The following is a 24223-nucleotide window of genomic DNA, read 5'->3' on the forward strand; positions in this document are numbered from 1 at the left end:
CTTAGTCATTATGGATTTACATGACCAATATTAAATTTTATTTTTTAACAATATTTGTTAAATAAAGCCTATTAAAATCAAAATCTAATAAAATTTCACAGTTTAAAATACATGTAATTTATGAAACAGATTCTTAAACGATATTAAGATAATTACACATTTAAAGCTACAAAACATTAATGTTTTGTAACAACAACAGTCAACAAAATATTTATCCGTCATTTTAATTTGAAGCCTTTCCAGACATTTTGGCTAATTTATATCAATTTTCTTCTCTTTTAAGCATCTTTTCTAACAATTAGAGATTTGTCTCAATATGCAAACCAATGCTCTCGTTAGTTTCTGCTTGCTTTATCTCCTAACTTGTCAACCTCCACAGTGTACCTATGAGAGTTTAATTGATCTGATAAAAGTTAAATAGTCCAAATTCCCTGACAGACATGAAACATATTATTGCTATGTCTGAAATTAACTACAGTATTAAACAAAGGTTTAAATAAATCTCTTATTTAAAAAGAACTTAGAACATAAAGGCATTTTCTGATGCTAACAAAATCAATTACAGCTCAAGGTCACATAATTAAAAAAGAATAGTCAAATTAAAACTAATAATGTGGACTAGTGGTCAAAGATTATACAATTTAATTTAAATGTAATCTGGCTCAATAATTCTAACACATGAGGAAATAGAAATGGAAAATTATAGTAAAAGTTGAAATCATAAACAATTGGGTAATTTACATAATAATAACTGCACATATCTTTGAAGAATAATTTCCTTTACGTATTCAGTTTCTTTCTTCAACACATTTCCTTTTTATTTTAGAATTTTTGTATTTAATTAAGGATTTCTGTTATTCTAAAAAACACTAAATGCATTTAGAATGTATAGAAAAAGTGGATAATTTTATTTCTTTAGTAATATGAACATTCAGAAGCAATATGAAATATATATAGTAAAGGCCGGTTACATGTGGTAGAATTTCTAGAATTTAGTGACACACCGAACAAAATCTAGAAATGCCAAAACTCTTAGAATTTAGAGCAAGCATTGGAAGCAGAATTTAGAAAGGCACTAACTAAGCAGCAGAATTTAGGATCCACAGAGATTGCATCAGGTGGGAAAATGCCTAGTGCCAGCTATGTTTATGATTCATTAAGAAATATTATATGAATCTTTTAAATTGTAAGTTTTCAATCTCTTTTTTAATAAAAAATCCCTTTCTATAATGCCTTGCCCATGTGATAAGATCAGAAGCATTTTTGATATTTTCCATGCTTCTGTCTAGTGAAAAGTAGAGAAAATAAAGAGAAGATAAACATGTTAAGATTGTAGTATCAGAAGTAAAACATTCAACTATTATGTTTTCATTGTTCTTCCAGATGTTCTCCAAAAATTAAGAAATTCATTGCAAACTTTCTGTAAAATACATCCACTACATGTTGACACCATGGATACATTTTTCATTTTGTCACATATTTCTCGAAACTTCTAGAATTGTGGGTCTATAAATCTTGCCTTCAAATCCTTCTAAACTTTCCAAACTGCAATGTCTAAAATCCTAAAGAAAAATTATCCCTACCATTTCTGTAACAGCAAAAGGCCAGAAATATTTTGGAAAAAAATAGGAGGGAAAAAGTATAAAATTAATTTGATAGAGAAAACTTATGCACATTCTGAGAATTTTGAATATTCTGAGACAATTACTTGTGTTAAATATTTGCATAAGTCGCCTGTAGTAACGGCAACCGCCGGCAATAAAAGGAGGTGCTTTCCTTAGTGGCACCGCAGTTCCTTTTAGTTTGAGCCAGAATAGACCTGCCCGGGGAGAAGCCAGGGGATGAGAGATTCCGGTTTCCGCCCTGTTCCGGTTCCCGTCTTGTTGCGGATCCAGTCCTGTTCCGGTTCCCGTCTTGTTCCAGTCCAGTTCCGGTCCTGATCCAGTCCTATTCCAGTTCCAGCCTGGCCGTTTAAGTCCAAAACACGTAGGAGCGGATGTCTGAATTCAGCGGAATGGAGATATACGCCGAAAGGGCTAGATGGATTCTGTCTTTTAAGGGAAAGTGTTCTTCACCATGCCGGTATAGCTGTTACTTTAAAGCACTTTGAAGTTTTCCCACCCAAGATGTTAAGTTTTTGTTTGGTATGTTAAGTTTTCATCCGTGTTGAAGTTCCAGTTAAATAAACCTTTAAGTTTTAGACAAGGTTTTTGTGTTCTTCAGAAAATTTTAGATTCGAAGTCAGATATAGCATATAGGATTATCATCGGAAAATCAACATTTGGCGTCCGTGACAGGTCTGCAAGGTAAGCGACTTTTTTATTTTTGAATCATGGAAGCTTTAAAATTAGCAAGAACTCAGTATAGAAGACTATTCAGTAAAGCTTGTAATGAATTTGACAATGAAGAAACTAAATTTAATCAGGAAGAAAAATTAATTAAAATAAAAGTTATTTCCGAGAAAGCTAAAGTTTTGTTTGATACTGAAATGAAAATACGAGAATTAATGTTTAAAGAAATTACAGATGAGACTTTACTTATTAAGGAAATAGATGAATCTGAATTATATTTTGATAGGTGGAGACTTCTGGAAAGTAAAGTAAAAGATCTTACTTCTGGAACCCCGAATGTAACTTTAATTGATCCGTCCTTTGTTCAGAATAAAATGTTACATTATCCGAAGATTAAATTGTCTATGTTTGACGGCAACGTGAAGAAATGGCTAGGATTTTGGGGGCAAATCCAAAAGATTGATAAAGATCCTACATTAGATAATAATGATAAATTTGCTTATTTAGCACAGGCTATGGAGAAGAATTCTCCTGCAGAGGAAATAGTTAAAAGCTTTCCGCCAACTGGCGATAGTTACAAGAGCGCAATCGAAGCATTGCAAACACGTTTTGGTAACAAAGAATTACAAACGGAGATTTATATTCGTGATTTGCTAACCCTTGTTATTCAAAAACAAGGTACACACTCTTTGCGGAAACTATACGATGAACTGGAATCTAATCTAAGAGCCTTGGAGATATTGGGAATAAATAGAGGCAAATATTGTGCGATATTATATCCATTGGTAGAATCAGCATTGCCGAATGAAGTCTTAAAAACGTCGGAGAGACTTAGGTTTTCGCATAAAGGATCAGAAAGTTTAACCGGCGAAAACACCGAGTTAAGAGAAAGGGAATCTGACCTTGAGCGCCTTTTATGTTTCTTGCGCGGTGAAGTTGAAAGTGAGGAAAGAATTTCTTTAGCAGCTAAATCTTTCAATGTTTTCGATCGATTGGCTCACGGTAATAAGAAAGGGAATTCGGGTTTAAAGATAAGAGAACCTCGCTTAAAACCTACGGCAGCTGAACTGTTTATTTCTTCTAATGAAGCTAGAAAAGGCTGCATATTTTGTTCCAGTATAAATCATGGTTCTGCGGAATGTTTTCAGGCGCGTAACTTATCATTGTCGGAAAGAGAAGTTTTGGTCCAAAGGACACGCTCTTGTTATCTGTGTCTGAAATCTGGACATTCTGTCAGGAGGTGTAGATTAAAAACAGTTTGTTTTACATGCGGCAAAAGGCATCATATTTTTCTATGTAAGGGCCATTCACAAATGAGTGAGACAAGGGCAACGGAACAGCCTCCAAATCAGGCTGAAACACTCGCCAACATTTCTTCAAGGTCTCCTAAAGTTTTGCTGCAAACAATAAGAGTAATAATTAAAGGAGATAAAAAATCTCGTTCGGCTCGAGCTATAATTGATACTGGTTCTCAAAGGTCGTATATTCTGCAAAGCGCAGCTCAAGATATGGGTTACAGGTATACGGTAAAGGAATACCTTAGCCATGCATTATTTGGCGGTACAACGACCAGTTTGTGTGAACATAAAGTTTACAAAATTCATTTATTTAATATGTCTGGCTCGTACAGTTGTAATTTTGATGCGTTAAGTCAGCCTGTTATTTGTAATAGTATACCTTCTATTGGACAAGGAATATGGCTTAAAGAGCTTGCTGACTGTGGAATAAGTTTAACAGACCGTTTAGAAGGACCCATAGAAATTTTAATAGGAGCCGATGTTGCAGGACGATTATTAACGGGGAATCGTAAACAAATTTCAAACGGTCTTGTAGCTATTGAGACAAAGTTAGGATGAACGGTCATGGGAAAAACCCGGGAGTTGAATAGTGAAGGTTCAACATTCTTAGTTACATCAATGTTGAATAAAGAGGCTTGTATTTCTGATTTATGGGCCCTCGACTCGCTTGGTATTACGGACCCATCCGAACAAAAGACTAAATTGGAATTGTATGAAGCTACCAGGCAACATTTTCTTGATACTGTAAAAATAGAAGATGACCGCTTTGTAGTGTCTTTGCCTTGGTTGGAAGGGCACCCTCCCCTGTCGGATAATTTTGAGTTATCGCTTAAAAGGTTGCACGGTACGATTAGGCAACTTGAAATAGATAATCTTTGCCAAGAGTATGAAAATATATTCCAAGAATGGCTCAAAGAGGGCATAATAGAGGACGTACCCGTAAATGAATTAGATTTACCCCATCATTATTTGCCACATAGACACGTTGTTAAGGAACATAGTACTACGAAGTTACGGCCAGTATTTGATGCTTCGTCTAAAGTAAAGGGTTCTCCGAGTCTCAACGATTGTCTTGAAAAGGGATTAAACCTTATTTCATTTATTCCTACAATCTTAAATAGATTTCGCCAAGAAAAAATAGGGGTGATTTCTGATATTCGTAAGGCCTTTCTACAAATTGGCCTGAATTCTAGTGACAGAAACTTCCTCCGATTTCTTTGGATAAAGGGTGAAGATGGCTTGAAGCATTTTCGTCATTGTCGAGTCGTATTTGGTGTAACCAGTATTGCGAATGTATTAGGTTTGTTATGGGAAAGACAAGGCGATACTCTTCAAATAAATGTTGCTAATTTACAAAATCTCTGTTTCGAGAAAGTTACGAAAAGAAGTATTTTGGCAATAGCCCATAAAGTATTTGATCCCATCGGTATAACATGTCCAGTCCTTATATTACCTAAGATGTTATTACAGCGTACCTGGGAAACAAAAGTAAAATGGGACGAAGAAGTTAACACTGAAATTAAAAGTAAATTTTTGAAATGGGTAAAGGACATTTCTCTTTTGAAAAACATTAAAATTCCAAGGTGGATACGATATCAGCCAAAACAGTGTTCAATCCATGTTTTTTGTGACGCCAGTCAAGCAGCGTATGCGGCAGTAGTTTTTATTCGTGTAGAAGAACCTGAATCAGTTAAAGTCCAGTTGCTTCAGGCTAGGTCTAGAGTTCCCCTTGTGGTAAAAAGGAAACTACTATTGTAAGATTAGAATTGTTAGCAGCAACTATAGCATCTCGTCTTGCTGCAGACGTTCTAAAAGACTTTGAGGCCAGAAGTATATTTTTCTGGACAGATTCAACTACTGTCCTTGCATGGATAAAAAGGGAAGAACAATGGGGGACATTTGTAGAAAATAGAGTACAGGAAATAAGGCTTTTGACAGGTGTGGAGGATTGGAGGCATATACCTGGTCACCTTAACCCTGCAGATCTTCCAAGTAGAGGGTGTTCAGTTCGCCAACTCTCCCGGTCAAAATGGTGGGAGGGTCCGAGCTGGCTTTTAAAATCCCAAGAAAATTGGCCGAGTGCCGAATTTATAACTGATGAAGCGGAAATAGCCAGCGAGAAAAAAAAGGCAGTGGTTTCATCTCTAGTGTCTACTGAAAGGTTTAGTTTGAATGAGCGATTTTCTGGCTATCGAAAAACAGTTAGAGTTGTTGGTTGGATTCAACGATTTTTCTTTAATTGCAGAAATAAGAAAAAAAGGAAAGGTGAACTCACTGTTGATGAAATTGATTTTGCAGAAAAGGTTGTTATTCGCTTGATTCAATCGGAATCGTTTCAGGATATAGAAGACGCACGCTTACGAACTCTTAGTCCATTTTATGATGCGGGAATTCTAAGAATTAAAACTGGTGCGTTTCGAAGAGATGACACGTTAGAGTTTAGAACACCTATATTACCAGGAGAACATCCATTAGTTAGGAATTTAATTATGGAAGAACATAAAAAGAAAGGACATGCAGGTGTGCAATATATACTGAATACCATAAGGGAAAGGTTTTGGTTGTTATCTGGCAGAAGAACAGTGCGTTCTGTTTTGAGTAAATGCATTACTTGCAAGAGATATTCTGCTGCACCTGTTGACCACATATCAGCCCCACCGCCAATAGAGCGAGTAAATGATTCAGCAGTATTTCAAGTAACGGGTATAGACCTTTGTGGTCCTTTATTGTTGAGAAACAAAGAAAAGGCATGGATCTGTGTTTTTACATGCGCCGTTTATAGAGCGGTCCATTTGGAGTTGCTGACTTCTCTATCTACAGAAGTGTTTCTTCAGGCTTTTCATCGGTTCGTGTCACGAAGAGGTAAACCCACAACTGTGTACAGTGATAATGGAACTAATTTTGTAGGAGCTTCAAATGCATTTAAATTAATAGATTTTGAACAAATTAATCGGCAGGCAGCCAATGAGCGGATAACATGGAAATTTATTCCCCCTGGTGCTCCATGGTGGGGTGGTTGGTGGGAACGTCTGATCGGAATGATGAAGCAAGTCCTTAAAAAAGTTCTTAAACATGCTTGTTTAAATTATGAAGAAATGTACACGATACTGTGTGACTGTGAAGCGATTCTTAATGACCAACCGTTGACAGTAATTCCTTCCGATCCTGAATTTAAAGCTTTAACTCCTGCCGACTTTTTAAAAGAAATTAGAACTAGTAGTTTGCGGGATATAAAATACGGTATTAAATCAAGTAATTTACACAGAAGATTTCAGTATATTCAAACTGTACGAGAAGCATTTAAAAATAGATTTCGTAAAGAATATTTGGGGATTCTCAAGGTTTCGCATAAAAGAGCTGAAAGGAAAGTTACTACTATTAAATTAGATGACATTGTTTTGATCGGTAGTAGTGACAAAAGACTTTTTTGGCAACTTGGTCGTGTCATAGAACTACTTCCAGGACCTGATGGAATAAATCGACTTGCAAGAGTAAAGACCCGAAATGGAATCTTGCTTAGAGCAATTCAAACTCTGTATCCTTTAGAGGTAGCGCAAAATGATGTACCCGTGAAGCTGCAGAATGAAAAACAAGATTCTTTGTCTGAACTTAAACTCAACATAGATGATAAATCTGTCAGGCCTGTAACACGATCTGGTAGAACTGTAACTCCGCCGGACAGACTGGTATATTAAGGCTCTTTGGCATTGTTTTACTTTGATGTGAAAGTTCACTTTTTTTTCTTTTTCTTTTTTTTCCCTTAGGTGGAAGGATGTTAAATATTTGCATAAGTCGCCTGTAGTAACGGCAACCGCCGGCAATAAAAGGAGGTGCTTTCCTTAGTGGCACCGCAGTTCCTTTTAGTTTGAGCCAGAATAGACCTGCCCGGGGAGAAGCCAGGGGATGAGAGATTCCGGTTTCCGCCCTGTTCCGGTTCCCGTCTTGTTCCAGTCCAGTTCCGGTCCTGATCCAGTCCTATTCCAGTTCCAGCCTGGCCGTTTAAGTCCAAAACACGTAGGAGCGGATGTCTGAATTCAGCGGAATGGAGATATACGTCGAAAGGGCTAGATGGATTCTGTCTTTGAATGAAAGTGTTCTTCACCGTGCCGGTATAGCTGTTACTTTAAAGCACTTTGAAGTTTTTCCACCCAAGATGTTAAGTTTTTGTTTGTGATGTTAAGTTTTCATCTGTGTTGAAGTTCCAGTTAAATAAACCTTTAAGTTTTAGACAAGGTTTTTGTGTTCTTCAGAAAATTTTAGATTCGAAGTCAGATATAGCATATAGGATTATCATCGGAAAATCAACAACTTGGGAAAAACTCTTACTATGAAAAAATTAAAAACAAGACATTTTTAATTAATTACATAGCTAATTTTTCTTTTGCTAAGAGTTTTTCGTAAATTGTGCTTTATAGCATTATACCTTGTTTATTTTTCAGATTTAAAATATTGTATAATAAGTTGCCAAAATGAAACTTTATAAAATGACAGCAAAAAATAAAATGTTTTATTTTAATGTTATTTGTTAAATATAATTTCACTATATTACCATTATTTTAATGAAATTTATCAATGTTACGATGTTTAAAAAAAAATCGTCGAAAAATTCTCAGATCTCGGAATTAAAAAGTTTCTATAGAAACTAATCTTAAAATCGCCAAAATGTTGAAAAGTCGCCAAATTTAGGATTGTTTAATAAAAGAATTCACATCCCCAAAAGCAAAAAGTTGTTTAAGAGCTCTTTACTAGAAAAAATCAATTTCGAAATGCTTATGTTTCACTTCTTGCTTAAAAACTCAAGTATTGCATCATTTATATTAGAAATAGAAACAAATTATAACTCATGAACCCATTCAAAAGATAACCATATATACGGCAGTGAATCGCCAAAAATATTCCTCAAAATGCTAATTCACACTCAAAATGACAGTCGTAAAAAGAGACAGAAATTTCAGATGAATAAAATTAAGGACCTTCTGCTGATTTTGGCCAAAATTAAGGACTTTTAAGGACCAAAAATCGATTTCAAAAATTCTAAGGACTTTTAAGGACTCTTAAGGACCGTACGAACCCTGGTATAACATACAAAAACAGAAAAAGGAACTTTTTGTGGATTCTGACACCCTACTCGTAATGAATAATAGAAAAATGATTACTTATGCTAAAAGTGATGATCATATGATTGAATGAATCAGGCAATGTCGCAGCGAGGACATGCCGTTGACGGGTCTGATGCTATTGGCTCAAGCAAAATATTTCATGAAGAAAGGAACTTAAAAATTGAGTGCACATATTCGACAGGTTGGTTAACTAAATTTAAATTAACCATGGTATAAGGCAATTAAAAATTTCAGGTGAAAAAGCTGAACTATTTGCAGATGAATTCATTGAACTCACTAATAGTGATAAATTATCTCCAGAACAACTTTACAACACTGATAAAAATGGTCTTTTCTGACAATATGTACTTTGAAATACCTTAACAATCTGTACAGAAAAGGCTCCAACTGGTGTCAAAGATTCCAAAGCGAAACTAACAATTTTAAGCATATGCAAATCTTGAACGAACACACAAGTGTAAACTTTTCATAATCGAAAAAAATATATGGCCTCGAGCACTTAAAGGAGTAAATATTTTCCCCATTATATATCGTGCAAATAAAAGAGCATAGATGACACAAGCATTAATAAATGATTACTTTGAAAATTGTTTCATACTCGAGGCTCAGCAACATTTGAATACATTTGATTTACCTGATGATGCAAAAATTGTCCTGATTCTAGACAACTATATGGCTCATACTTCATTTAAATTTTTAGTAATAGATAATGTATCTGTATTATTCTTTCTTGAAAATTGCATAGCCATCATTCAGCCTATGGATGTCGGAAGAGGGGGCATGCTGAAATGCAAATATAAAGTAGTACTCTTAAAGTCCATGTTAAATTTATTGAATAATGGCAAGACTATTCAAGAATTTTTGAAAAAAATTAGCATAAAATCTGCTGTGTGGAGCATCGTGAAATCATGGGTGCATCTCCAGATACTTTAGAAAATGCTTGTTGTAATTTATGGCCAGCTACCAATTTCATGGTGAGGATGAAGAAGAAGTCACGAATTCGAAAGTATTTGGATATTGCAAACCGAAGGTGAAATTTTACAATTAATGGATTTTGTAAAGAAATATAGAGAAGCTGTAATAAATAAAGATAATATAACAGAAGTTTTTCATTGTGATGACAATGCCCCAATCATCAACCAACGGATAGCAAAATCTGTAGTATGGTTCTAGATCCAGAAATCTACCAATAGTGAAGAAAATGACAGAAAGGTTACTGAAAACGAAAAAAATTCAATTCACAAATTAATTGGAATTCTCAACACAGCAATTACAGAACCTGAAGAAAGGAACTTTGTAACTGAACAAGAAATTATATATGTCTATAAAATTAAAGAGAAAGTATTAGCACAAAAAATTAAGCAACTTAAACAACTTACATTGAAAGAAATTTTCAATAAAATAAACAAATAAATAGTAACCATTTTTTTTGTAAATTTTGATACCTTCTTTAGATCCTAAATGCTTCATTATTTCATAAATCAGGATTTCAAATTTTTAATTTTATAATTTTTACATGACATACTAGATTTAAACCGATGACCTAATATCTGAGAAAATACCAAATCCAGAATTGCTGAGGTCCTGATGAGAGAGTCCGGATCTCGGACTTTGTACTGTACTAAGTCTACGATTCATGATATATATTTAATGACTGCTAAAAGCCAGCTTTCAGTTTTTAAACTTACAAGCTGTGTAATCTGAGTTTATATTAAACCAAAGTGCAAATATTCCTCAGAGAGTAATAGCAGAAGAGATTTTAATACCCTTGCATGTACTTATTGTAGTGAACATAATATCACTTTCAAGTCATTTAAATAGGAAGTTTTCATAACACAGAGATAGAATAACTATCCTTTTAAAACACAGAGATTGTAGTATCAACACAAATTTGATTATCTAGACCTCATACAATCATGAGTAAGACATTTAGACGTAAGCATATTAATTTTTTATTAAAATAATCATAGACACTGCATATGATACACAAACTAAAAATACACATAAATGATTACATACCATATACCTTGGTCTTTAAAATATTTTATTTGATCCTTAAGCAGAATCTGAGCTATTTCTCCTTTCACTTTCACACCTTCAGTAATAGGATCAATAACAACAAAATCCCCTGAAAAAAATTTAAATTATTTCAAGCAGAAAATGCCAGTGAAAACAAAAAGAATACATGCAAAAATTCTTAACTTTTGATGATAATCAATAAATGTATTACATGGGAGATACAACAGATTTCCGATTATCCACACATTTTGAGATGACGGCTTGTGTAGATTATAACAGACTACTCTTTATTTAGTTAGATAATCACAGATTATTCTTTATTTAATTAGATAATTAACAGACACAAATATTTTGTATTAAAATTTAAATAAGTGGATCAGGCTTTGAGATCATCTAAATTTATTATAATTAATACCGGTCATTCTAATACTGAAAAATCCTGAATGAAGTATAAAATAACAAAACCGTCACCTTCATTACAAACCTGATGCCACATAAATTCACCTGAGTACTAACGTAAGTGATGATGCACTTTTCTGTGATGTCTTTTATAGTACCATTTTCACAAACTTCATGGTCTTTTAATGTTATGAGTATGTCATCAATATAACTAGTCCTGCAACTTTGAAAATACTCTATTGCTTGATGTTCTGTAGAAGGGATATGCAAAATTTGAACAATGCTACATAGAAAGTGAAAATATTTTAATTTGGGCAAGGGCGACACATTTCATTTAAATCCTGAAGTTCTTTGAGTAAATCTGAGACAAATATATTGCATTTTCCCTAGTAGCAGTACACTTCTTTAACATTACTGAGTTTTCTGGTTCAATTTGAAATACAACTATTTTACACTTTGCAGAATGGTGACACAAAGTTTTTACACAGCTGAGTTTTTATTCAAAAGTTTCTTAAGTTCACCTAAAATATAAAACAAATTTGAAATTCAAAATTTGGGCTTTAAGGTTCCCATTTTCAGAGGAAAGTGTATGTGTGTTCAAAATTTAGTTTTTGTAGGTGCCACTATTTCTCCACAATGCAGTTAAAACTGAAAGACAAATATATTGCATTCTGCCCAATGGCAACATTTTTGTACTACATTTTTTACTTTTCTGATTAAATTTGAAATATAAATATCTCTTATACCTTGTGGAGTGGCACTACAGAGAGGCATTCCACAAGTGTGGAGAGCTCTTAAATTACTGAACTCTCAATTAAAAGTTCAACAAATTTGCCCAAAATATGATATTAAAAAAGAAAAATCAGAAGTCAGGCTTCAAGATACATATATTGAGGTGGTGTACTATGTCTGATCAAAATTTGATGATTCTAGATGCACATTATTCCACAAGGCAAGGAACATACAAACATACAAATTCATTATTTAATAGTAGAAATGATTTTGACATAACTATATAAATATTTAATTATGATATTCTACATCTTATGTTCTTTGACAAATTTCATTCAGTAATTTGTTTAGTTTCATACTGAGAAAATTCTGAGGAGGGAAGGAAAGCTTTATCAAAATATTTTCAGACACGAAAGTAAATTAATAATTAGTGTACTATTTTGTGCTTGTTTTAATAATAGTAATTTATAGATAAATTTGCATTCTTTATATTGATGTAAAAGAAAATTAAATACAAATAACAGCTCATTAAACACTGATTCAATTTTCCTATGAAATTTAACAAATGACTACATCAGATTAAGGCTATTCAAATAAAATAAAATTTATATCAAAAATCACTGTGGATAAGAAATGAAATTTGTTAATTAAAAACAATTTGATTTATTGCTGAATAGCACCTTCTTTACCAAATGTGAAATATTAAAAACCAGGAGGTTTATGATCTATCGCAGGGTTTCTTAAACTGTAGGTTACGACCCCCTTGGGGGTCGTGGGACCTGCAGCAGGGGGTTAGCAAAATTTTAGAAGTTTTGATATTTCTCTAACTTATTATAATAATTTTACAATTACCAAATATTTTTACACAATATATCTGAAAATAGATAAAGATACAGACAAAGAAAAGAACAAAAACGTTTCGACGCATTCTTTTTATAATTTAAACGTTCATTTTCCTTGCTGTGCACGTAATGCCATCATTTCATCTGTTACTTGTTTAAAGTTTTCACATTGTTCTATGTTTTAAAACTAGAAATTAAGGTTAATGACCTAAGACTGCAGTACAAGTGAAAATCTGACAATTTCACTCACGTGTGTGTCGGATTTGCACAATAGTTATGGGGTCCCACAAAATTTTTGTACATATTATGGGGGTCCTGGGGGTCGCAAAAAATATCAATGATAAAAAGTGGTTGTCACTGAAAAAAGTTTAAAAAACCCTCATCTGTTGAGAGATCGGAAGTTGTGACAAAAAACTGGGAGTCTCCCAGGAAAAACCAGGTGAATTGCCAGCAATGTAACATGTTATTATAAATGACAGATAATGTCATTACATCTGTAGTTTAAAACTGTATCATTACATATAATTATTATTCAACACAACAATCATATAATAGGCAAGATATGGCTCAAATGTACATTCCTTTCATATACAGAACACAATTTAATTTGTAATGCATCTTGTAGAGACCTATTTAGTTTTACTAATATTTATTTTAATTTGTGAATTAAATTTCCTGAATTCTCTTATTTCCCCTCGCATTTCTTTGCCAGGACGTAAATGAAGTAGGTGAACGAGAGTATTTAAACTGTTGGAACGAAAATGTTAAAGTGAGATTTCATATTGGTGAGCACTCATTTGTTAGTTTCTACCAGCCATTACTATTAGTAGCAGTTATGCATTCTGTTCATCTAGTTAGTATATTGCCGATGTAGGTGTCTGAATCATTACCTTTAAATTCTTATTTTTTAAATTTATTGTTACATTTTTGCTTAAGTTCCCCTCCCGAGTTGTCAGTGTTTTGGTTGTAAGAACGTAAGTCCATATCCTCTGTTAACTAGTTTGTGATAAATAAAAGGGTCTTTTACACCCTTTCCTTGTTGTGGTTGTGTTTATCTTTACACCTGTGCAAGAAGTTGCAAGGGTAACAGTCAAGTAGATCTAGTAGGCAGTTTACGTAGCAAAATGATCTCACAAACTTTGGTAGACTAATGACTTTTTAAAATTATGTATGCACATAACTTCCATGAAAATTTTCCATCATTAAAACAACAAAATATCTCTAACATACCTTTTTTCTGGTAGTTCATATTTTATTCCTTTGCAAACATTAGAATAACAGAAATATATGTTACAAATAAACTCATCTCTAGTGCATCTTTATTAAAAAAACAAATTATTTCCTTAAAGTTAGAACATATTGCTTAAATTTATATGACATTTATTGCTTTCATTTGGGATTTCATAATAAAATTATATTGCTTTTTCTCACTTCTTGACAACTGACGGAGTTTTTCTTAACATATCACAATAAAGAGAGAACAAGATGAGAAAATGAAAAAATAAATTAGGTAAAAAAGGGGGAGGAAAAATAATGAATTAATTCTTGCACTTGAGCTACAAAAGATTTAATTTTTAAGAAATTATTGTAAGAATTTTTGTTAAAATTTTTTATTAAAAAGATTATTCCATCCTAGGAAAAATTGTTTACGGTATTAATATTGCCTCATGGTAGTGAAATGCAAAATTATTATACTCTTAGAATAAATATTAAAGCTAGAACAAAAAATCTTAAAAAGGTAATTGGAAATAGGTAATAAAATTTTGTAAAAAATATAAATGGGAGAAACAAACTATTAATCCCCCTCTGCTTGATCCTTCAAATAGAACTTTTCATGGATTAGTATTTTAAAACATTAAACTTGGATAATTAATGCAGTCTTCCTACCATTATGAGACTCAAATCATCGCTAACCAGTTGTCTAAAATTGCTAAATAATATTTCTGATAAATAATATAATGATAAGAATTGGCACCTTACTAGTTAAAACAAATAATAAAAGCCTGTTCATAAACAAACTAATTGAAATGCAGAATGGTAAAAAAAAAAAAAAAAAAAAAAAAAAAAAAAAAAAAAAAAAAACTGTTCATGAAATATTCAAAAATGTTGTTCCATTGAATAACAAAAATGCATGAATTAGTCCTAAAAACAAAATTATATAAAAATGAAGCTTAATTATATAGACTACTAAATTTTAACTTGCATAACAATAAGCTATTTCTAAAACAAGAAAAATAAAATAAAATTGTTTTCCTGTGATGTTGGGATGCTTTAAAAATAAATAAATAAAAAAAAAAATTGTACCTGTTATTGCTAGAAATACCAAAATTGTAAAAAGGAAAAGGAGTGTAAAGTACTTACATTTCAATTTTGTTTTTAGGCAGGACTTAGAAGAGAAGGGCTAGCTCATAGAGCTTTTCCCCCTGAAGCAGAAAGTGAGAAGTGATGACGTAGCCATGATGACACTGAGCGCGCCAATATAATTCACAGCTTGGAAATTAGCATTTTTGAACCAGCGTTTAAAATGAGCTGTGTGTGAAAGATAGCTATAATTTGGAAGAGGCAATGTTACTGCTTTATTTATGCATTTTAGACTGAACCATTAAAAAATTTAATAATGCTTACTCAATTTTAAAATGATATATAAAATGTGCTACTCTTTTAACATAAAGTTCCGTGGTTTTTTTTTTTTTTTTTTTAATTTTTATTTGCAGGTTTTTTTTTTTTTAATGCACGTTTATTTCTAATCATTTCTTTATTTGCATGCTAACTGAGAGAATTTTTATACTGCTTCTAAGATAACTATAATAGCAGCTATTTAAATTTACTCAAAATACAACTTTACATTGACATAGGTTTAAACATATATGACATATATGGCAACATATCTGCTAACCTACGTTTGATTTTTTGCCTAATTGTAAATTTTACATTGTTATAATTCTCTTCCGATTCAATATAATAGATATTTTTTTAAATAATTTTGTAATTTATACTTATATCTATATTACAATTAAATAAATATATATAAGATTGTTACCTTAATTTTGACAAAATAGCTTTATTCAGAGTACCTAAAACAGTTATTTAATTTTTCAAAAGTGTGAGTAAAGGAAGCAGGTCTTTTTATGCCAATTACTTTGATGTTTTATACTATTATATTTTATCTAGAATGCTAATCTAGCACAAAATCTAATCAATAATTAGTTACAAAGGATACAATAAGAATAACTTTAACAAGTACTTAGCAAAATTAGTTTGTAAAATACTTGTTATTCTTGTTGGTACTATTCATAATACCGAAGATATTATCGATTAACTCATAGAAGTCAGATGCTTTCTGATTTCCTGTGGGGTAGAGTATACCTTTTGCGGTATTTTTGAAAATAATATTTTCTCTGGAGCGACTTTTTGTTTCTCGTTTCCCTTGACCATTAAATAATTTGGTTTTAGTTTGTGACACAATTTGATTTCTTCTCAATCTCTATTTAAAACCTCTTTAATAATATCAAAATTTAAAACAGTTACATCTTCTAAAACAAATCCTCTACCTAAAACGCGGTTTCTCAGTAATTTGAGGCAGAGCGCGAAATGAGACCTCTGATTAAAACAAACTGCACATTTTGAAAAGAACCAACTTAGTCCAGTTTAGAGTCATAACTGAGTTTTCAATCTATATGCATTTCGTCAAAACTGAGAACGCATATTTTTTCTACACAATACAAATATTCGCCTCTTTCCTTCTTTAGAGTAAGAACATTACTTTGAATTCTTGGACTACACTAAAATTTAGAAAACACTAAAAAATAAAATAAACACCATTTCTTTAATTTGATAAGACTAGGTAAAGATATTCCAATTTTTTTCTTAATTTTTTTATTTCCAAAAATCATAGCTTTAAGATGACAGAGCCCTTATGACAATGCAACGTGAAATATTTTCACTAGTCCACCTGATTTTTTTCTTCTTTTTCAGTAATGCATTAATCTGCGTCTTTATAAAAATATGCTTTAGATATTTTTCCAAATTCTCCGATTTGTGCTCCCCCCAAATTTCGCTATTTGAGATTTTAATTTCTGATACCAATTTCTGTCGTCCACCTTCTTTGTCGCTGAACAAACATTCTAAAATTTTTCTTTTCTCTATTTTTCAATACTTTAATACAATTTTCTAAGGATATTATTTTGTTCTTCAAATTATCAATGCATTCTTGTTTATCCTTAAACATTCAGGATGATCTACATTTTCATTTGTGAGTTTTATTTCAAAATCATTAAAATTTGATTTATTATTGTCATCATCAATTTCGATTTATTATTGTCATCATAGTTTACTTTCGGCACAGCATTCCATTTCAATAGTTTCTTTTTGTGGCTATCCAAACAAGCGATTTTTCATATCCTCTTCATAAACACTGCATAGAAAATGTTCGCTGCAGATTTTTCCGCTCTTCACATTAATAAAATCTTTTCTTTGACATTTGTGTATCCATTATTTCGTCAAAATCAAACTCTCATTTGGATCCTTTGGTTCCATGAAATAAAATATCTCATCCTTTCATACTTCTGTAAGTGCTACGGCACGTTACTGCAGCGCAAAAAGCCATATTACGTAAACGATACTTTACAATATAGAATTTAAAATAAAAACTGACTAAAATTGCATATATATAAATTATTTTAAATATATACATTATAAGAAAACAGATATATATATTATTAAAATTAATTTGGGATATATAACCTCTAGAAAATCGTCTCGCAGCTCAATGAAACTACTGTTTTAAACGCGGGAAATCAGGACAGGTGGCATCACAGTGACGTCAGATTATTGCCTGTTACGTCCCCCCATCAGGCTCGCGTTGGTGAGGAGTCGAACAAAGAAATGAGCTAGCCCTTCTATTTATCCCTGGTTTTTAGGACTGATTTGTGTGTTTTCATTATTCATTAGTATATAACATTTTTGAATAATCTGTGTACAGTGTTTCTTGGTTTTCATCTTTATATGAATTTTGTTTATTGCATAATTTTACATTTATTTCAGTTTAGTTTGTTTATGAATAGACTTTTACTATTTGCTAGTAGGGTGCCAAACACATGTCTTGATAGTTCTTACGATTATGAAATTATTAGAAATATTATTTAGAAATTTTAGGCAACTGGTTAGTGGTGATTTGAAACTCATGATGGTAAAAGGAATGAAATGTGGGTTCGGCACTCATTAATCATTCCAGTTTAATGTTTAAAATAACTAAACCCTTGAAAAGTTCTATTGAAGGAAAGCAGAATGTGATTAATAGTTTTATTAGTTTCTCGAATTTATATTTTTACAAACATTTATTGCCTATCCCAAAGGACCCTTTTAAGAAAAAAATTTTTTCACCTTTAATGTTTCCTCTAATAATATAATAATTTTGATTTGATTACCAATTAACATGAGGCAATACTAATACTGAAACAATTTTTCCTAGGATTGGATGATCTTTTAATTAGAAATTTAAAAAAAAAAATTCTTAAAAACTATATATATACATCTAAAAACATAATTAGTGGTGATGGAATGAACCTTTTGATGTAGAAAGATTTCTGGCAGTTGTTGTAGAAGTAGAGATAAACTTTTAGAAAACACACAGTTGACGTCTTTGACTGATGACCAGGTAGCGATAGCATAACTGCATAGTAGAAGGATGAATGATTTGCAGACAAATGTCCATGAGTTAACACATAATTTTTTTTTAACATTCTTGAAACATATATTTTTCCACATTTCTACATTTTAGAAGGGAATAAACACACCAGGATTTATCTATGACTTATTACCTTTTTTAAATAATAAAGAAAAACAAACAATGACACACAATGTTAAGTAACTGTTAAGTAATATCATGTAATCATGTTAAGTTTTGCAAGCACTAAGAAGAGAAAAGGTGAAAAAAAGAGAACAAAATCGCATAGCAAAGACTTTTTATAGCACACATGATTACATTAAACAGATTACATTTTGGATCACATTAGAAGAATGTTTACATTAAGTGAATGAAATTTCAGATACATAACAGATTAATATTGGGATGCTGGGTTAAGATTTCATCGCATTCCAGAAATAAATGTGCACTAGGAATCAGATGATGGATTGCTTATCAGAATAACAGAAAGTAAAGATTATATTATAAATATAGCTTTACTATTTTTAGAATGAAGAGGGAAGCATGCTCAAATTTAAAAGGGAGATTAAATGGCTATTAACTTTTTATTAGAAAGGTAGATATTTTATATTTTACACACATATATATATATATATAAATTGGCTTATAATTATGTTAATAACTTAAACAGCCAGCAATGGTAATAACTTTAACTACATCATGGATAAACCCTAACAGCTTTATGTAGCCAGCAATTGTGAATCAAATCTAAAAAAAACTACCAATGTTAAAAAAAAACTACCAAATGCTTATCCACTTGGATCACTGACGTCATTCATGTCATACATGTATCCATGTAAAAATGAAGAAAACTACAAACAACAAAAATCCCATTTAGCCACTAGGTACCAAATTCAGAAGAAATTATCAGGACCCATGACCTTACTCATTTTGGAGCTACTGGACTGTAATGTTAATGATATATTAGCTAATTTTTAATATTGAAATAAATTGCATCTCTCTTATTGAAAGATGGTAAATGAAAATTGGATATTATTGTTTTCAATATCAGCATACTGAATTCAAGAAATTAGTCCATGTAAATGAAAATCTGAATGTCCTATGTAAATCTCACTATATATACATAAAAAAATTTTATTATGTTCAACACTCTCATAAAAAATGCAGTAATCAGTATTTGTGTGTTAGCAACACTTGCCTACATCACCAAAAATACTGTTTCCTGCAAGCAATTGGCAACCCTAGAAACTATTTCAATTTCTCCTACATAAATTAAGAGTTTTAATTTTTTTCTTGTTGACATTTTCAGGGAAAAGAGGCAGTTCAGACACGTGGGATGACTTCTTTTTTATTTCAGTGTCAACTTCAGATAATATGGAGCAAGCACATTTTTTTTTTTTTTTTTTTTTGCGGGTGTAACCCTTTCTTTACCTGTGAAACATTCTCAGCACAATATCTAAGACTTCATATCACTTTTGCCCCCCCCCCTTTGTTTTTTAAATTATTATGCATTTTCTACATTTATCAAGAAAGAAGGTTATTTATCAAGAAAGAAGGTGTTACATAACGAAACTCAGAAACTTTGATCAAACACATGCCAAAAAGTATAAAATTGGAGGAGGTAGCCAACTATGAGCCATTTCAGCCATATTTTTTCAGAAATTATCCTATAGATACTTTTTTCTTTTTTTTAAAGAATGAACTAGTTTATGTAATTGTCTTTTGAACATTTGAATTATCATTTTATTTTAAATGTTTCTGAAGTTTTCAACTTATTTTATTCTCCTCTAGCTGAGTAACATTTCTTTTTTCTTAAATAGCAAATTCATGGTTATAACTTGTGAATCTCTTGTAATTGTGCTAAAGAATTACTTACTCAAACACCTTTGTAGTCTTAATTACTCTAGTCTGTTTCAAGTTTTAATGCACACACATCAAAAGGAATCCGTAATTTCTAGGCATATGATATTTGCCAAAAAAATTAAAAGTGTTTTAATTCCTATACAGTAAACCTGCATATGACAGAAGATATATGACAACAACTGCAATCTGCATGTCTAAGCATAGTAAATCTGCATACAACAGAATATATGTGACAACGGCAGGCATATTAGTGAAAAAAGAACAGGGAACTGGTTTGAGAGAAGTCATCTGCCTTCTTATTCAACAGAATTGATATGGAGACAAAGACTAGTTGTAGAGAATAATATCCATCAGATATAAACAAAACAGTTTCATCGATATGGTGATGTAAAAAATATATTCCAACACCAAAAAGCACCCACAGAGTTTTGGCAGAGTATCGGCAAGTACCAGTTAATACAGAAGTACCCGATAATTTAATTAACATAAAACACTGCATTATGAAAATATATTTATAATCTTGTTAAAAATTTCTAGATAATAATATAAAAGCTTCAATTACCTTACAGTAAAAGGTAAAAATATATTTACAGGTACCCATTGGCAAAAAATGGTGATTTTTGGCGGTACATGGATACTGAGGTTGTGCAATTCAGCCAAAATAACAAGACAAAGAACTGCACAAACTCAGTATCCATGTACACATCGACCCGTTTTCACTAAAAAATCATCAGAGAATTGCACAAACTTGGCATTGCACACTGCCTTGACATTATCCATGTACACATTGACCTATTTTCACTTTAAAAAAAAAAAAAAAAATGAGAGAATTGCTCAAACTAGGCATTTGCACACTCCCTTGATTTTGACCATGTACACATCGATTATATTCACTTAAAAAGTCAAAGGAGCAGCCAACAAAAAAAAAATATACGGTACTATTCGGTTTCGAGGGCCGTAAAAAAATTGCAGCAAAAATGTATGCACAAAAGCGCCAAATCTAGCAAACGCGTCCATTTAACAGCGCGCCACATCTAGCGTACGTGCTTATTTCAGATTGTGTAAGTTTAAATAGTTCTATATTTCTTAAGACGCCATTGAAATACTAATTTAATTTTTAAATCCTTTTTTGATATCCTATGAATTTAACAATTTGGGAATTGCCCATGATGAAAAGTCGGCAATAGAATTTTGGGTAAAGTGCAGAATCACCCACTGCTTGACGAGTTTTTAAGAATTGCACATACTTGGTATCCATGTGCACATCGATCTATTTTCACTTTAAAAAAAATCCTAAAATTGCACAAAAATGGCACTGTGCACACTCTTGACTTTATCTATGTACACATTGACCTATTTTCACTTACAAAGTAAAAGAAAATTGACAAAAATCCAATTGTTTTTACCCTTGTAAAAAGCGGCAAACAAATAAGTGAGCGATTCTGCACTTTACCGAAAATATTTTCAAAGAAAAGGCATCATTGATCATAGAAAATTATGTTTCAACAACCAACGAGATGAAATCATGCTTTAGCGATAAGTCGGTGGCGAAATAGCGATGCAGGCATCCATTCAGTTATGTTTAGCAATTTTTATATAAATTATAATAATGAACTGAAATAATTATTTACTTTTATGCTTCCATTCAGTCATGTTTAGCCTTTTTCATATAAATTATAATAATAAAAAAATATTATATCAAATTAACCTTTCATCTAAATTAAAACATCAATCTTAAATAGTTATTTACTATTATTATACTTCCTTTCTTGCTGCAATTATTAGGGTTGCCGCAATTATTTTTGGCAGCATTGGCATCAACAATAGTTTGGCAATTTTTTACGGCCCTCGAAACCAAATAGTACCAAATATACAATCTAAATAAACTACATTTTAAATAAAAAATGAAATAACATAAAAAAAAGGAAATTCATCTTTGCACTACACAAATAAATATACACTTACCTTATTTACGAATTAACATGTCTTCAGTCAAACAAAATTCCTTAACAGCATCCAAAAACATCTTAAAATTATCTAAACTAGAATCTGTATACTGGCGTCACCACATAAATTCAGAAAATAAGAGTAAAATATATCCTCCATAGCGTCGTTATTGTCTGACGTTCGACCATACACATTTCCTTCCTACAAACAAGACACTTAATAATAGCTACTAAGTAAACCTTCATTTACAAGCCCAGTGAAATAATGCTCTTTTCCCCTTTCTTTCCAAATCGTAACGAAACTTCGAATTAATCTTACCACATTCAGCCATTTTACCATCTAAACCACAAAACAAGCAATATACTTCCTAGCCAACACGTATCAAAACCCCTTACGAATTTATCACAATCGTGCAACCGATTGGCATCATATTAGGATTTCCATAACATTCAACTACTCAGACTACCATAAATGAAACAACTTCGCAATAATACAAGGGGTACCCTTCTCTTTAATCTAACCCATTAAAATTATAAAATATTGCTAACAACAGCTACAGAAAATCAAAATACACTTTTTTCTTTATCATTAAATAGAACATATTGCATTACATGATTTTAAGCTGATTATAAAAGCAAAGATGATATTAGTAACATACAAAAATACATTGTCATAGCATACACTGAAAACAAATCTCATGCACAGTAAAACTGTATTATAGTATAAATTCTAATTTGAGCTAAATATACAGGTATTACCTCTTTTGATCCAGATATGCTTTCTGAATTTGGTAGGCATACTAACTAAAAATGTTTCTCCTTCTGGTGTAGTAATTTCATGAAGATTATTCCCACAACTTCGCAACACCTGTAAATGAAATAAATTTATAAAAAACTATATACATCCATAAAAAAAGTCTTTTATACCTTAAAAATCATTAAATGCTTTGCATACAAAAGCAACAAATGTTTTTGGAATCTAAACTTAATATTTTCATATTTCGATTACTTTAAATTCACATAAATAGTTATTACATATCATTTTGCAATTGAAAGTTAACGATACTAATTCAATGATATACAGTACAAAGTCCATAATCTAGATGTCCATTATCCGGAATGATCTATAATCCGGACATCAAAGCCACAAACTTTTTCTTTTTTGTATGCTTTACGCATGCATGTAATGCATTTACGCATGTGCGTTTAATGTATAACAGATGGTATAAGCTAGGCTATAATTATCTTTACTGATTCTAAGGCATTTCAGTTAATGTTGCAGATTGTACTGTTCCTTAATCTTCTAATTGGATCCCACTTATTTTTTTTTTCAGACTGTTAGAGCAATTTTATAAAAATTAAGCTTGAACTTTCTATTATGTCAAAAAGATTTTCCAATTCTGGAGCTGCCAAAGGATCTACAGAGTGAAAGCATGTTTCAATGTTCCTCAAACAAAAAGTGCAATTGCTGCAAAAAAAGGATAAAAATATATCCGTCTCAAAATTATGCGAGGAGTATGACATTAAAAAGTCAACTGCATATGACTTTAACAAAAAGAAAAAGGAATATTTTGAATTTTTTGTGGATTCCGACACCCCACTTGCAATTAATAACAGAAAAACAGTTCATTATGTCAAAAGTGACAATTATGACTAAGTGATGATTGAATGGGTCAGACAGTGTCGCAGCGAAGGCGTGCCATTGATTAGTCTAATGCTAATGGCTCAAGCCAAAATATTTCATGAAGAAATTAACTTCAACACAAAGTGCACATATTCGACAGGTTGGTTAACCAAATTTAAAAATTGTCATGGTATAAGGCAATTAAAAATTTCAGGTGAAAAAGCTTCAGCTGATACTGAAGCTGCTGAACAATTCGCAGATGAATTCATTGAACTCATTACTAGTGAACAATTATCTCCAGAATAAATTTACAATGCTGATGAAACTGGTCTTTTCTGGCAATATGTACTGTGAAATACCTTTGCAACTTCTACAGAAAAGGCTCCAACTGGTGTCAAATATTCCAAAGCGCGACTAACAATTT

General features: G+C 31.8%; 1 protein-coding gene across 2 annotated transcripts in view; it reads right to left on the reverse strand.

Annotated features, from left to right (window-relative positions):
• LOC118197821 (putative RNA-binding protein EIF1AD) overlaps positions 1-24223 on the reverse strand; it is a 39104-nt gene that overhangs the window by 2302 nt on the left and 12579 nt on the right. For both annotated transcript variants that reach the window (XM_035369360.2, XM_035369359.2), the window contains exons 3-4: positions 22935-23043; positions 10729-10837 (exon numbers count right to left, since the gene is read on the reverse strand). In XM_035369360.2, coding sequence (XP_035225251.1) covers positions 10729-10837; positions 22935-23043 — 218 coding nt within the window. The remainder of the gene's footprint in view (positions 1-10728; positions 10838-22934; positions 23044-24223) is intronic.

Source organism: Stegodyphus dumicola, chromosome 10 (genome assembly GCF_044657685.1).
Source record: "Stegodyphus dumicola isolate Sdum_Otavi_A_Nest chromosome 10, ASM4465768v1".
Taxonomy (NCBI): domain Eukaryota; kingdom Metazoa; phylum Arthropoda; class Arachnida; order Araneae; family Eresidae; genus Stegodyphus; species Stegodyphus dumicola.